General features: G+C 47.6%; 1 protein-coding gene across 2 annotated transcripts in view; it reads left to right on the top strand.

Moving 5' to 3' along the window:
* LOC115097902 (GRAM domain-containing protein 2B-like) overlaps positions 1–16,283 on the top strand; it is a 63,707-nt gene that overhangs the window by 33,659 nt on the left and 13,765 nt on the right. For both annotated transcript variants that reach the window (XM_029614066.1, XM_029614065.1), the window contains exons 4-10: positions 8,719–8,788; positions 8,900–9,003; positions 10,049–10,147; positions 11,161–11,232; positions 14,346–14,417; positions 14,552–14,615; positions 14,935–15,012. In XM_029614066.1, the coding sequence (XP_029469926.1) occupies positions 8,719–8,788; positions 8,900–9,003; positions 10,049–10,147; positions 11,161–11,232; positions 14,346–14,417; positions 14,552–14,615; positions 14,935–15,012 (559 nt within the window). The remainder of the gene's footprint in view (positions 1–8,718; positions 8,789–8,899; positions 9,004–10,048; positions 10,148–11,160; positions 11,233–14,345; positions 14,418–14,551; positions 14,616–14,934; positions 15,013–16,283) is intronic.

Raw genomic sequence — 16,283 nt, 5'->3', positions numbered from 1 at the left:
GGGTGCCTGGGTGTGGGCTTGGATACTGGTCTTGTGAGTTAGCAAAGCTGAAGCTGGCAGTGCCTGAAATGGCCCTGCTGCTAGCAGAAGAGGTGGAGGCTATCACTGTGGCAGGCTTGGGACAGAGCTGGAGGATGGCTAAATGGCTTATTGGGTCAGATAAGGGATTTTAGGTGGGCATCTACCTAATAGGGATGGATCTTTCTGGGCAGACCGGATGGATCATTGTAGTCCTTTTGTGCTCTCATTTGCTATGTTACTTTGTTTGGATCATGGGCGATGGCTCTTTGGTTGCCTATGACTGTACTTTCCAGCACGTTGCTTAACTCTGGCCTTTCCTGCCTTGCTCTCCAGCGTGCCGGAGAGATTTCTTTCCCCGCTTCCCCTGCACAGTCTCTGGAGAGTGCCTGTTTTCTGGAACGCTCCTCCTCGCTTTCCATCCATGCCCCCCCCCCCCCCGCCGTGGGTATTTTAAATACCAGAGGTGACTGGGGAGGGGGAAGGAGGCACTTGTTTCAGTGACATCAATTTGTTTCACTGGGGGGAAAAGTTTTGTGTATTTTGGCTGCTGCCGAACACCAAGTGCTGATTATCTTGAGATTTCCGGGTTTTCCTACCGCTCTGCCAGGCTTTCGGGCTCCTTCTGAAGACAAATCGGGATAGGGGCTGGCAGGCACTAGGATGGGAGTGAGCACCAGGCCTGCTTGCAGTGCTAAAATTAATAATAACAATCACTAATAGCTTTGCAATTTCCATCAAAATAGAAACCCCCAAAGGACTTTACCAGACGTAAGTGCAGCCACATCTCGGGCGGGCAATTTGGGCAGCTTCCAGAGGGAGAGGGGACAAAAAAAAAAATAGTGCTGCTGTTATTACTGTTAATAATGCTTTTAATTAAAGTGAGTCAGGCTGGGAGCTGGGTTTCCCCAGAGTCAGTCCCCAGGACAGAAAAAACGTGCAAATCAGCTTGGCTCTCAGACCGACTTGTGTGCCAGAGCTGGGGGGAGATCCTGAAGACGTGAGTTTGGGAGGGCCTGCGCAGGGGCAGCAGGAAATAAAACGCCTGGTCCAGGCGGTGACCGTGACGGAGGATGGGGTGACTGCAGAGGCTGGGAGCCTCCAAAGCTGTGACCCTCAGACTGAGCCTTCTCCCCGAGGATAGGGGTTAGGGAACGGCACCACCTCTGCCACACGGTTTGGCAGTGTCACTGGGTGCAGGTTGAGGGAACAAATTTATCTGACTCCCCGAAGAAAGCACCGCTCTCGCCAGTCACCTTCTGATGTCGTATGAGTAGGGATTCTGCTTTTAGGTTTTAACCATTAAACCCCGATAAAACACCCCCGATGGCAAAAAAAAAGAAGGAATTTACTAGTTACACACTGGAAAAACAGCACTTCCCCTACTAATCTCTCACCCTTCCTTTGTCTACCCTGGATCCTCTGCTTTGCTTTTGTGCCTTTTTCATGCTAACAACTAACTGCACAAATGTATTTGATTAATCTGGCAAAGGGACCCAATTATAACCCTTGCGCCGTGCTGTGAGAACACTGATAAACACCGATTTTTTTGGTACCCCCCCAAAACCCCCTAATTAGCTGGAAACTAAACACCTACATTTACAATTTATAAACACCTAAAATCAGAAGCCATAAACATGACATCAGCTCCCTGTTTGACTCTCTGAGATCTGCCACTTAGAAGCTGTGAAACAGCCACTTGGTTTGGTTTTCAAAAATAGGCCAGAGGTTGCTTTTAGCCGGTTGCACGTTCCTGCTTGTCGTGTGAGCAAAGTAGAGAACTGGCAGAGGGCCACCTGGAGTAGGCTGTATTCACCACTGGAGTTAATTTCTTACCCATGACTCACTGTTTCTGAATCCCTGCAGCCACAAGTTAAGGAATCGGTCGTGGGTCTCTTTGCTGCCCATGTATTCCTTGAGCTTTCATTATTTTTTTTCTGTCAGTTTTTTCAAGGAAACTGACATGACTCCTGCCTACCTCCTTTACTCCTTTTAAGAAGATTGTCAAATTTAGTACTGGAAGATTGTTCACGTTTCCTGTCCTGCTGCTTCTTTGGCACACCCATCAATTTGCTCTCTCTTCTGCTGAAACCACTGCCTTATAGTAAAAAAAGGAATACAGGCTCTTGCAGGAAGGGTGGAGGGAGAAAGAGAGTCAGACATCACATATTTACACAGTTTCAGCCTAAGTGAAGTCTGGTTAAAAACTGGGGAACAGCAGCACCTTATCTGTTACAAAGATGGCTGCCATTGTAGCATTCTATCCCATGATCCTTTGCTGTTCCTGGGTCTAGTGAAAGACTTGGTGCTTTCCTCTAATGTCTTTTAACACAACATTGTTTTAAAAAAATATATATATAAAACTACTATACAAGAAATTGGTGTTCTTCTTGGGACAGTCCGAGCCAGTCCTGGTTTTGCCCAGTTGCATGCATGGAGATGTAGTCTTGCTTTTTCTTAAGGCAATCTGACAGCTTCAAGCTCCTGCAGTGGGGCAGACAGGAACCTGCTGGCACCCCTGGGGAAGAGGAGTGAAGGCTTACCTGCTGAGGAATGGGAATGGTGTCTGTAGATGCCAGACAAGCACTTAAGCTAAAGACTGAAGTCCCCCACCTCCAACACTTTCAGAGAGAGAAAGAAATTATAATTACAGGACTCTGGCTTGATGTGAGGTCATTGATCCTATCACCTGAAGCGTGGAACCTTTGTCCTGCTTTATTACAGCTGCAAGCTACCCATGTTGCACTGTTGTCTGCAAGAAGGTGGTGATGTAGGGCTTCCCACACTGCATGGAAGGCAGGTTCAGCCCCTCTCTCTCTCTGGGATGTCCACTTTTATCTCCCGTGCCACAGTTTACCCAGCCCGAAGCAGGCGACCCGGGCTGGGCTCGCCAGCCTTCATTTACTATGTTGCTGTGTTAATCAGGTGATCATAATACTGGCGGTATAACCTTCTCCCACCCCCCTGACCCCCTTCTCTTTGGAAACTTTCCCCGCCGTCAAGAAACGTGCTTTCGGGCCCTCTGCCTCTGTCCACTCGCAGAGAGGTGCTGTGACTCTGACCTGCCCGTCTCCGCTGTATTTATCGTCGCAGGCCGGTGCAGCTCAGGTGGCACTCATCGTGCTTTCTCTCTGGGCAGGAGTCACCTCTGCTTTCGTGTAGGGGTGGTTTCAGGGGCATGCGGCTGGCAGGCTGCCCGGGGCCGTTTCTCTGCTGCTGCTGCGCTTTATCTCTTGGGGAAAAAAGCAGGCACCGGTTTCTGGTTTTACTTAAAAAAAGACTTTCTGGGGATGTTTAAAAATGGAAATTTGGCAGCAACCAGAGCTTGCAGGGGACGGTTAGAGGGGAAGGTTTGGTTTTTTTTTCCATTCCAAGAGACTTTTAAATCTGTAAGTCCAGGAAATGAAAACAAAATGACCAAGCCTGCTGCCTTCAGGAGGGAGCTTCCCTCTCGCTAGCTGGCGAAAGGAAACGATTTGGGTTGTGACTTCCCAGGGCGCTGTCTGCTGACATTTTCCTGGCTCCAAAGCCTATGAATGCGGCTCAGACATTTTCCCCCTTTTTTTGCCTCTTGGAAATGCTCAGGCATTGACAGGCATGTAAAGTTTTTCTTCCAGCCCTGACCTCCGCTGGGTGGGTTTTGGTGGCTTTGCTTTTTCACTGAGCCTGCTGTGACCTGCCGGGCCCGCAAAGGCTGTCTCGTTTGCCACGTGTGCAGTGTCGGGCGTTCCTCTCCCATTCATGCAGCAGCCGTGGGGGCCACATGAACCGAGCCATTTTCCCGTAGATGCACAATGGGAAAAGCCCTTCAGTACGTCTGCTCCCTACGTTTGGGAACAGATTATTGTGCTCTGGGATGGAATTTTGGGAAATGCCGTTTCATTCGTTCCCTTACTTTAAACAACAAATAGGACCGACTCTTAAGATCATCAAGTCACCTCCGTCAGGCTTTCCCAGTGTCGTCATGAAGGAGGTTGGTACATTGATTCCCTCTGCCTGTTACCCAAAAGATTTCCAGAGCTGTGCTGGGGATGTGCCAATGTTACTAAGAGCTTGGCCCCCTTCTAGTGGTCATCAGGCAGGAGATGAAAGTGCTCGGCTCCCCAGACGTTGCATGCCACACCCAACACTACAGTGCTGCCGTTCATGGACAGCGCAGAGTGCTGGGAACGCTGGCCATGAAAGAAAAAGTGCTTCTCCCCATCTGTTCCCAGAAAGAGAAATGTCAGAACACAAGACCCATTGATAGAGAGGAGAAACGTGTTCCAGTCGGCTGTCTCGTGACCCCCGGGGGCTTCTTTTCTGTACTCTAGACTTGGATATTGTAAATGATCCCTTGGAGTCGGATTGTCCATGTGGGTCAGGCAGAATTAAGCGGGCAAGACGTTATGAAACGCCCTGGTTCTTTTAAGGAGAGCTGAATTCAGCTTGTGTCAAAGGAGTTTGCCCTTCAGGGCTGGATGAGTTTTTCCAGGAAGGCTGGGAGAAGGTGATAGCGCTGGAGAGCATCGCTGGTTTGCAGAGAGCAGGGGAGAGGCCCTGTGAGTCGCACTCTGCCTGTGAGTAGGGCGAGCACCTGACTCCGAGTCAGGTGAGTCAGTCCAACTCTGATTTCAAAGATATTCCTGTTGGAAAACCGCCAGAACCTTCTGAAACAAGAGGTTAAAATGTACTCCTGTGGTTTTATAGCTTTCTTTTCCAGTTTTAAGATCAAAGCAGAGGGCATTAATTTAGGAACAAAATACAATTTCAATTATAAAACATTAAAATAAATACACGTTATTCTATAGTATTGTAAACTAAAATCTTTCATACATCCATTATCAGCAATAAAATCTCAAGCCAGCAATCCCTAGAAACTCCCTGGATGGCTGCACTGCATGGGGTCTTCGTTCACAGGGGTGTCTGCTGTTTTGTTAAATGGTTCCCTTGTCTTAAAAAAAAAAAAAAACCAAACCAAAAGGAGTGTAGGGCACGCATCGACTAGGCTGCCGCCGATGCTCATTGTTACGTGCCTTGCTGTTCGTGAAGAACCCGTTTTATGCACCGTGCGTGGCACCAGGAGGGACCTTGTCTATTTAAGCCTTCCTTGGATGTGGGATGTGGGCTGGATGTAAGATGCCAGTCAGAAGCTGCCATCAACTGGCTGGGGGCTTGATTAACTTTCTCTTCCTCTTATCCCAGCAAGTTGGCCTTGGAGGTAGCCCTAAAGCAGGGTCCTCCCCACGTCGGTCACCTTTTAATGCTGGCGCTTTATGATAAGTCACGTTTGCTCACTGTCCCCTCCTCCTCCCCCTCCCCCCCCAAATTTTGCAAAATGTCCCTTGAAATAGCTTTGGAAAGTGGTCCAGATTAGCTGTGACCCCCTACAGCTGTTTAGCAATGATGCTTGTGGCAAGGCTTATACTAACTGAGAATCACCTAACTGCCCCCCCCCCCCCCCCAATCCTTGGAGACTCCCTTTCCTGCAGCTCCTATGTCTCTGGCTGACGTGATCCACATTTTATCTATTTACTTAATTATGCTTATAAACCTCACAATGATGGCCAAGCGGCCATCGGGGCAGGAATGCCACAAAAGATGCAGAACAAGCAAAACATAAAACATACGAAAACCAATGAATTATAATATTGCACTGTACGCACTCGGTTAACTAAAACTTGTACACAGAAAAAGAAATGACGGCATACAAGGAGCCAGTGGTCCAACCAGTCTGCCCAGCAAGCTTAATAAATAAACTGAACTAAAACAATTCAGCATTCAGCCCATGGGAAACACTGTTTGAAACAGCCGGCACTTTACAAGTAGCCCCTACAGCCTTTGGCTTTGCATGGAACAGTATTCCGGACTGACATTAAGGACCCGGCTGAAAGATTTATGACAGGCCACAGATCGTAGCGAGGGGACAGCTAGCAGAGCTGACTGTGTCTAACACAGTGCACAGCAAGGGGAATAACAGGCAAGATGGGCTGGCAAGCAATTTTAAATGTGGTCAGGGCAGATCATATGGAACTGGAGTTGTATACGATCCCTGTACTTCACGTTAGAAATGACGTGCGCAGTGGCATTTTTAAACAGCTGAAGACAGTGGCGATGAGTTTTGGGCAAACCAACCCGCAGACTGTTACAGTAGTCCATTCTGATAAATACCAAGGAAGAAAGAACTGCTCGTAAGGGATCTTTGCTCGAGAATGAACGAGCCTTCTTTATAAGGCGAAGCAAAAAGTAACAGATTTGCAAGTATAGACAAATTATATATTCCAGCAAGACTCGCAGGCTTTTGGCCTACAGAATCACTGGGACAGCTCGCTCTTCCGGGACCTGGACAGAGCAGCACCTTGTCGATCTGCCTCTCCCACCCAGAGAATCTCTGCATTTGGAAAATTTAGTCAAAGAGAATTACTGCTACGCCAGGACTCGTGGGCCGTCAAACAATAAGTTAAGATATAGTGAAGTGTCCTTCCCAACAGAATGTGCTATATATCTTCAGTATGCAAATAACAGCTGATGTTAAAATGGCCCAGCAGCTGACTCAAATGGAGCAGGTACACATTAAGCAAGAAGGGTGACAGTACAGAAGCCTGTGGAGCTCCAGACCACTTAGGAGCAGGATCAGACCTAAAAGATTATATTGACGCAAATTAAAAATGGTTGGACCAAAAACAGCAGACCCAGGGATTAACCAGTAGGGACGCAAGAGACCAACCTACTTCCCCCATTGGAGCCATAGAGCGGAGTGGAGGAGTGGGCTAGGAGCTGGGGAGAGCAGGATTCAAGTCCTGCCTTGCTCCGCGTGACTTTGGGCAAGTCACTTTACCCTCTGTTGCCTCAGGTACAAACTTAGAAGGTAAGACCTCTGTGGAGAGAGAAATACCTACAGTGCCTGAATGTAATCTGTTCTGAAGTGCCAAAGGGCAGAATATAACAATCTAAATGAAGAACCATGGCCTTGATAAACTTTACATTTTGCAGCCATGGGAAAAAGGTGAAGAGAGGTGGGACAGAGCAGGTACCCAAGAGCCTCAGAACACTTTAAGGACCGGCTCCAGTTATCTGGCCCAGTCTACCTTAAGGCATAATGCTGCAAGGAATTCTGATCCCAGGGAGGATCCCATACCAGGCTCAGGGAGCAGAGGTGAGGCCCTGAGACTCCTGCAGAAGACAACCTAATCATGAGTAATAAGGGAGAGGCAGCCCCTCAGATTACCTGGCCTGTATTCTGGGTGCATTATAAGGGAGAGGCAGCCCCTCAGATTACCTGGCCTGTATTCTGGGTGCATTATAAGGGAGAGGCAGCCCCTCAGATTACCTGGCCTGTATTCTGGGTGCATTATAAGGGGAAGGCAGCCCCTCAGATTACCTGGCCTGTATTCTGGGTGCATTATAAGGGAGAGGCAGCCCCTCAGATTACCTGGCCTGTATTCTGGGTGCATTATAAGGGAGAGGCAGCCCCTCAGATTACCTGGCCTGTATTCTGGGTGCATTATAAGGGAGAGGCAGCCCCTCAGATTACCTGGCCTGTATTCTGGGTGCATTATAAGGGAGAGGCAGCCCCTCAGATTACCTGGCCTGTATTCTGGGTGCATTATAAGGGAGAGGCAGCCCCTCAGATTACCTGGCCTGTATTCTGGGTGCATTATAAGGGAGAGGCAGCCCCTCAGATTACCTGGCCTGTATTCTGGGTGCATTATAAGGGAGAGGCAGCCCCTCAGATTACCTGGCCTGTATTCTGGGTGCATTATAAGGGAGAGGCAGCCCCTCAGATTACCTGGCCTGTATTCTGGGTGCATTATAAGGGAGAGGCAGCCCCTCAGATTACCTGGCCTGTATTCTGGGTGCATTATAAGGGAGAGGCAGCCCCTCAGATTACCTGGCCTGTATTCTGGGTGCATTATAAGGGAGAGGCAGCCCCTCAGATTACCTGGCCTGTATTCTGGGTGCATTATAAGGGAGAGGCAGCCCCTCAGATTACCTGGCCTGTATTCTGGGTGCATTATAAGGGAGAGGCAGCCCCTCAGATTACCTGGCCTGTATTCTGGGTGCATTATAAGGGAGAGGCAGCCCCTCAGATTACCTGGCCTGTATTCTGGGTGCATTATAAGGGAAGGCAGCCCCTTCAGTATAGCTGGCCTATTTTGAGTTTGTATTAAGGAATTGGAGTTAATTAATGTGAATGCTGACATTTTTGCACTGTAAATAAAAGCATGCAAGGAAAAAAGCCTTGACCGTTCATCTCTGTGCACAAGAGGGACTCTCAGAGGTAAAATTATTTAGTAAAATTGGCTTTCAGCACCTTTCAGTGAACTGGGTGAGCAGGTCACCAAGGACTTTATTTAGACATGGGCACTCCCAGGCCCGGCACACGGCCATTTCCAAACTGCCTGCATCGGGGTCAGGAACGTCTCTGTAGGATTGCTGTTTATTATTTTGGCAATGTATGGAGCTCGAAAAAAAGACGGAAACTGCCACAGGGTCATCACAAAATGTGGAAATCAAATGTAATCTTGTCTCTCTCTCTTTCTTTCTATTTCTCTTCTCCTGCCCCCCCCCCCCCCCCCCCCCGTCTCTCTCCCCATCCTTGTCTCTCTCTTTCCCTTTGATCTTGCACCTCTTGTCTCTCCAATCCGCTGTTGATCCTTTCTCCCCTCCCCTCCCCCCTTCCATTTCCTTGTCATCCTCCTGCTCTTCTGCTTTTCCCAGTTGCCGAAACACAATGTTACCTTCCATAGGGTCTTCAAGGAGGTGCCCGAGGAGGAGAATCTGATTGACTGTAAGTGGCCTTTTTTTTTCCCTTTTGGCGATCTCACCTGCTCGTCTCACTCATTGCTAACATAGTCACTGACCTTGCCTCATCTTCTCCCTTGTGTTTCTCTTCCTCTAGCCTTCTCCTGTGCCTGGCAAAAGGAAGTTCTCTACCAGGGTCGCCTCTACATCTCCCCAAATTTCATCTCCTTTTTCTGTAGCATGCTGCGCAAGGAAATTAAGGTGAGTGCCCAATCCTGCACTCCAGACCGTCAGAACGCAGTTAGAGCCTTCTGTTCCTGTGCCGTGGTCGCAGTGTAGCTGTGCCTCGGACAGTGGTCACCAGTTTCTGGGAAATAATCCACTTCCAACCAGGTCATTGATCCCCCCCCCCCCCCCCCCCCGTCGATCCTAATTGTTATCAGCCATGATTAATGACCACGCAAATAATGCAGCCAAATCCTCCGTCGCATACTTGTCACCTATATAATTAAGGCTCCAATCAAAAGACTAGCTTGCATGATTTAAAACATGTCATTTTGCCAAGCTTGGTCAGCTGTTACAATGATACTCTTAACAATCAACCACAGTCAGATAGGGAAAAAAAATATATATATATATAACATAAAAATCCAATCCTTGAAGCTAGAGGAACTGATTTTTATGTCGGCTGTTTTAATGACTAGGGTCAGGGCTGGTGCAAGCATATTTGGCACCCTTTGGTCATTCACCCCCCCTCACCCTCCCAACGCCAACTTAACTACCGGTGGCAGTGGCTCCAGCACAGCACTCCCTCTTTTGTCGGTATTGGCTATGGTACAGCATCCACCGAGATTACACACTGGCAAGATTTTGCTGCTCCCAAAATCTTGGCGCTCTAGGCAACCCCCTAGCTTGCCTAATGGAAGCACCGGCCCTGACTAGGGTTAGCCATTGTCTTGCTGTGCTTATTGTTAAGCAGAATTAAAATAGCATGTGAACCCTTCCTAACTATGGTTGAATATAGCTCCATGGTTTACCGTTTACTATAGCAACGTCTGGTTTACAGTTGCTTATATAATGTTAACCAATGACTTGTTGGACTGTTGGGCTCCACCTGAGATAACGACGGCCTCACAGGGTACAGTTGACTAGTCTGGACTCCACAATGACTCATAACATCTCGCCAGTTCTCAAACTAGAGTGAGCTAAAGTCAAGCGTCATGTGTCTATAGCGAGCTCAAAGTAAGATGGGAGATGACCAAAATAAACTGCAAACCTCATCCAGATTTATTTTTATTTTCATCAGACGCTGATTCCTGTCACTTCAATAGTTATCCTTAAGAAAGCCAACACCGCATTGCTGGTACCCAATGCTCTGAGCATCAGGACCACGGAGGGAGAGAAGGTGAGCAATAAAACAGCAGCATAGGCCTCAGGATGTCACCGTAGACACAGACCTTGAAACCACCAGTCAGCTCCATAAAAGGTCAGGCTGCGAAAGTCCTGGTTTTACACCATTGCAACTACGTACATGGAGTTCCCCCTTGCGTCAGAGAAAGTAGAACTACAGATCCAGAGATACATTGAGGTTAAACCAAAGTTGATTTAGGCTGTTGCTTAAGATAGGGAGCTTACTGGCAATCCCTAAGGGTAGAATGGCTGAATCCACCTGAATGGATTTCTAACCAGCTGAAAGCACTTGCGTACTTTCCCAGCACACAAACCTTTAGCTATAGTGGGGCGGGGCAATGTAATTGATTGGGAAGAAGATTACATGCATACATTTAATTTTCAAACATTATATGTGTTAGCTTCGCTGTCTACTTTACTTCATTTTTGTAGATGGAGTAAATGTATGCACACACTTTTGACCACATACGAAGCTGCTATTTGAATACAATGCATGCAAATACCATGTGTTTAAAAAGTGTGGGGCATCCTATGGATAATTGACCTGTAGACTATAACATTCCTTCAGTAAATTGTCCAATCCTTTGTTAAACCCAGCCATGCTAACCGCCTTAACCACATCCTCCAGCAATGAATTCCAGAGCTTAATTGTGCGTTGGGTGAAAAAGAATTGTCTGATTTGTTTTGAATGTTCTACTTCATGGAGTGTCCCCTAGCCTTTGTATTTTTTTGAAAGAGTAAATAACCAATTTACATTTACCCATTCCATTCAGGCTTGATCGCAGCTGGATATTCAGCGGCTGCCACTTAGCTGGATAAGTAGTGCTAATCTTATCCGAATAGGTAGTGCTAATCATTGGCCTCCTGAGTAAATCCATAGGCAATGGCTGGTAATGGATGCGTGTCCATCTGTCACAGGCTCTGTGCGTGCTCTAGGAAATGAAGTAATTCAGCATGGCAGGTTTCAGTGACGTTGTCTTGACGGTTGTCCCATCTCTTCTCTCACAGTACCTGTTTGGATCACTGCGGAACAGGGAAGCAACTTATCAGGTGGTGAGGTCCCTCTGCCACCATCTCCAGGTAAACCTGATTTCACTCACACAAAAGGAAATCCCAAAAAAACACCCTCTCACAAAGGGGCGGCCCGGACAGCTACATCATTTGCGAAAATATTTTTTAGTCAATTTTCTTTTTTGAATTTTAAAAAACAATGGGGCCGATTTTAAATGTTACGCGCACACAGGGTACGTTTGTGTGCGCTACCCGACGCACACAAATGTACACCCGATTTTATAACATGCGCCGCGCGCATGTTATAAAATCCAGGGTCAGCACACGCTGACCCTTGCGCGCGCTGAGCCGAAGGGGAGCCCCGATGACTTTCCCCGTTCCCTCCAAGGCCGCTCCGAAATCGGAGCGGCCTTGGAGGGAGCTTTTTTTTCTATTTCCCCCCCCCCCCCCCCCTTTGTTTCCGAAATTACGCTGGCCTGCGCCAGCTGGCTGCCGGCGCGCCATCCCCAGAGATTCGGGACCGCCCCGGCCCGCCCATTTTTGAAAGCCCTGGGACATACGCACATCCCAGGGCTTGTGTGCGCCGCCGAGCCTATGCAAAATAGGCTCAGTGTGCGCAGGGATAGGTTTTCGGGGGTTACGCGCTTTTCTTACGCTCTTAACCCTTTGAAAATCTACCCCAATACATTCATATGGCAAATTATTAATGATCATGGCTCAACACCGGCTGTTATCTCGCATATATCTTATAAAACCCTCACACTGATCCATAAAGCCCTACACAACCAAGAAATGCATTGGTTATCTGACCACTTCATCTTTCACAAATCAAACAGACCAATTAGGCAACAGCACAGGGCTACTCTTGTCATACCATCACCTAAGCAATCCAAGCTTGCTTCCACCAAAGCACGAGCACTTTCATTAGCTGGGCCCGTCCTTTGGAACAAACTCCCTCCCTTCCTGCGGCAGGAACCCTGCCCAAAAAAATTTAAACATAACCTAAAAACTTGCCTCTTCAAGCAAGCTTTCGCTTAACATCCTACCCTGGCACTTTACTACTTGTAATTGAATTCCTTAATATTATTATTATTATATTTTTATTACTATACCCCCCTGTTTCCTGTAAATAGATCCTTCCTTCCTTTCCCTATTATATATGTGTTGATCCATTTTTACTTATTCCCCTTCATAAGTTAAGTTCTAATGTTTTCCTGTTATTATCTGTTCTGTTCCTTGTTACAATTGGTTCCAATTTCTATGTAAAGCTCGGTTAGCTATAATTTTGTTTTAATGTAAACCGATGAGATGTTCCCAACGTTCATCGGTATATAAATTCTCTAAATAAATAAATATAGCTTCCTCAGGAGCCCCGTGATCACTTAGACCAATGTAGTCTTCAGGCCAATTCTCTTTATATCATTATTTACAATAAAAATATATATTCTACCATAAATAAATGTATCTTGTGATTGCTACTATTTAAAATACTTAACTTATCACCAACCAAGTACCATTGACATAAGACTTCACTCGTCCCATCATGATTTTTCCTTGGAGGAACCCATTTTGTCAACCATTAATATAAGACGCTGAACTTGACAGAGACCCAACAACCGTTAACTTACGTGACCAATAGGAACCCATCTTGAAAAGTTGACGTCATCCACCTTCAAGTTCCGTCTTGTCAAGTTCAGTGTCTTATATAAATGATCGACAAAATGGTTCCCTCAGTTCCTCCGGTGAGAAATCACGACGAGACGAGTGATTATTAAATACAAAAAAGAAAACTGACTGAAAAATATTTTTCGCAAATGACTGAGCTGTCCGGGCGGCCCATTTGTGAGAGGCCATGCTGTCCGGCTGGCTGATGCGTTATCATACAATCTTTACTGCTAGACGAGTGTGTTAACCTGTGGGTGTTTTTGGGGGATTTCCTTTTGTGTGAGTTATTATTGGCGGTGGTGGAGATCCCTGGCTCTTTTGTTTTTATATATTGTGTTAAACCTGATTTCGCTCCATCTTTTGGGTGGTGTCCTGGCATGTGTTTATCTGTCTAACGTTTGTGGGTTGTAATTGGCAGCTATCAGTTCTTATGAAGGCACAAGACAAACAGGCAGAACACAACATTCACTAAAGATACACAGAATTTCACTGGAAATGTTTTTTGCAAATGGACAGAGAAGCATTATGGGAAGGAAGGAATAGATGAGACAGGAGATGAACATTCCAAGTTGGTGAAGTCCTGTTTACATGTGGATCCCAGCCGGACATTGACACCAAGGGCCACATGCACTGTGGACATCCAGTATATGCAAATGGATCCCATGGGTATTCAATCAGGCCGATGCAGTACCCTGCGCTGGCTGCAGCACACGGCTCAACGTGTGATTGGACGCTGGTCCATAACCCCTGATGCAAAACGGGGGATAGCGCATCCAAAACAGGCGTCCAGTCGCATGTGTAGGTAATAGCGCTCATCACATGCAAAATGCACGTTGATAAGGCTATTATCTGTTTCTCCCAATGCCAAAGAAAAATGTGCACCCGACGTGCACGTTTTTTACTCTGCCCCTTGAGAGGGTCACAGATGGTGCGCTTGTGCCGGGGTGTGGGAGAGGAGGAGGGGGAGGAGCCCGAAAAAGCCCTGGAAGCCTCCTCCAATGGGCAGAGACCCAGAGGGTGCTGTGAATGTGAGAAAGGTGGGCCCCCTCAGAGCACCTGCCTGCCGCTGGCCATGTAACAGGTGGGGTGACTCTTTGCTCTCTGTTGTGACATGTGATGGCCTCATCCCTCCTCCTAACCTTTATTCTTCCTTTGGAACCCCCTGGTGCTGCCCTCTTCTCATTGGTGCCGGTTGGCGCAGTTGGAATTTGCAGTCCCCCCCCCCCCCCCACCCCAGGGGCTGGCTCCAGTATTCCTGCCCAGTTATGAGGCCCGTTGACTGGCTAGGCCCCTCTCAATGCTTTGTGTTTTTGTGCATGGGATGGGATGAAATGTTTGGGGTTTTTTTTGTTAGACCTTCTCCCGTCCCTTCTGATCTCTTCATCTTACCTTCCAGAGATGCTCCCACTTGCCCTAGTCTGAGACCAGGAAAGTGGGAGCATGTCTGGAAGGCCGGACCGGTGTCCTGTCTCAGACTTGGGCATTGACGCCAGACAGTTTGCTTTCTGTTGATGCAGGAAGGAAGCAGAAGCAGCAGCCCTTTGGCCTCTCCAGCTGACACCAGCTCCGAGCAGTGCAAGAAGACTCTGGTAAGGAGGGCGGGATATTGTAATGGAGGGGAGGGAGGGAGGGAAGTGCCACCGGTTTTCAATGTTTCTGCACGAAGACCCTTTCCAGAATAAATAGGACTGACCGATCCTGCATATGTTTTTTAATATTTTAGAATTCCAGCCAGTCGGATTTAGAACAAAAGTCTGACCAAGCGTATCTCCTCCCAGATGTAGCAGGTAAGGTAAAACAAGCCCTGGCTTAGGCAGGAATTGTGACTAGAGCCTTAAGCAGTCATGAGGGCAGATGCTTTTTATTACCTACCCGCGCACACAGGCACAGGCCTACGGACAAAGAAAATACATGAGAGCACCCCCATACACAGAATGATACATGGGCGGGCGTGTGCACGGACAGACATGGAAACTCGGGCAACCAGTTCTTACACACACTGGCTATACTTATGTCTGGATACACTTTAGAAATCGTTAGACTTTATACACAACCATGTGTACAACAGCAACAATATCTGACTCATTTGTATTTGCTTCTCATTAGACGGTGAAAGTCAGGCGAGAAACAGAATTAAGGGCGGAAACCAGGTGGCTGGCCCATCCTCCGAAGTTCAGAGTAAAGGTGAGTATCTCTCTCACCTCAGCCTGTGCTCTTTTTTTTTTTTTTTTTTTTTTTTTTTTTTTTGGGCACTTTGCTCCAGCTCCTTTGAGCTCAGTCGGAGCTGGTGATGGGATCCTGGTGCCTCGAGAATTCACCTCCTATTGTATTGAGCCCAATCATTGCCATAGCAGTTCTCAGGCAGCAGTCCCTTCCCTGGGGCCACTCACCAGGGCTCCTCTCAGAGCCCTGCAACCACAGGCCCCAAACTCAGCCAACAGGACCACAATTGCTCTGACTTCTCTCCCCTTTCAGGGGCTGTGATCGCTGCCTCTACAGCATCCCCAGCCCTGGCAGACATGGGGTGCAGAACCCCATCCAGAGAATCAAACTGGGGTCCCCTCTACATGGCAGCACACAGGACTTGCCCTGGAGCCGCTGGGCCGGCCTAATCTGTACCCTGTTTCCCCAGAAGCCTGAGGGAATGTCAGACTGCGCCACGGCAACAAGACAGTTCAGAGCAGAAGTGGTTATTGGATTCTGGACATGCAATCCTATCCCCAAAGTGGAAATCTGTCTGAAAATCCAAAAGCGTCTCACTCCAGTTAGAGAACAGCCTCTGTGAGGGAAAAACAGAAAAGGACGAGACTCTAGAACTAAATATTTGAGCAGATTTCAGCTGTTTTTTGCTGTTTTGTTTTTTGATAAGGTGGTCAGATGGCTCCAGGTTGAATCTGTGCTTTTTAACTTGTGTCTTATTCCTTCTTGGTATTCGTAATCTGGATTTCCCAAAGAAAAGCAGATTCTATCTCATGTTGCCTGCCCAACATCAGATAGATAAAAAAAAACAAAAAAAGATTTAGAACAGGACTGTCTCAGCCTATGTCTGACTGCCTTCATAGGAACCTAAGTTTTCATTACGTGTTATAATAAACTAACAGACACCCGCAAAATATTTGTGGAGGATGAGTAGTTGTTCCCATGCCCGACCTTAGCACGCAGCTCTCCAGCCCAACTGCACGGTTCTGCTGTTTCCCCTTCCCGCTGCTACCACTGTATCCCTCCAGCCAGCATGCACCGCACCACTCTGTCCCCACCTTCTGCCTATGGGGAGCCTCCTTTCAGCCGCAAGGCAACTGAGCCACAAGGGTGCGCAAGTCAGTGCCCACATGTGGACATTGCGCACAGGACAGCATAAGGCTGCGATTCAATGGCAGAGCTGGGAAATTGTATTAAGGACAAAAGGAATCGGCCTGTCTGTGACTTAACCATGTAGTTTTTAATATTACTATTTT

The sequence above is a fragment of the Rhinatrema bivittatum genome, chromosome 8, assembly GCF_901001135.1.
Source record: "Rhinatrema bivittatum chromosome 8, aRhiBiv1.1, whole genome shotgun sequence".
In the NCBI taxonomy this organism is placed as follows: domain Eukaryota; kingdom Metazoa; phylum Chordata; class Amphibia; order Gymnophiona; family Rhinatrematidae; genus Rhinatrema; species Rhinatrema bivittatum.
The sequence above is the reverse complement of the archived record's forward strand: the minus strand, read 5'-3'. Positions and strand labels throughout refer to the sequence as shown.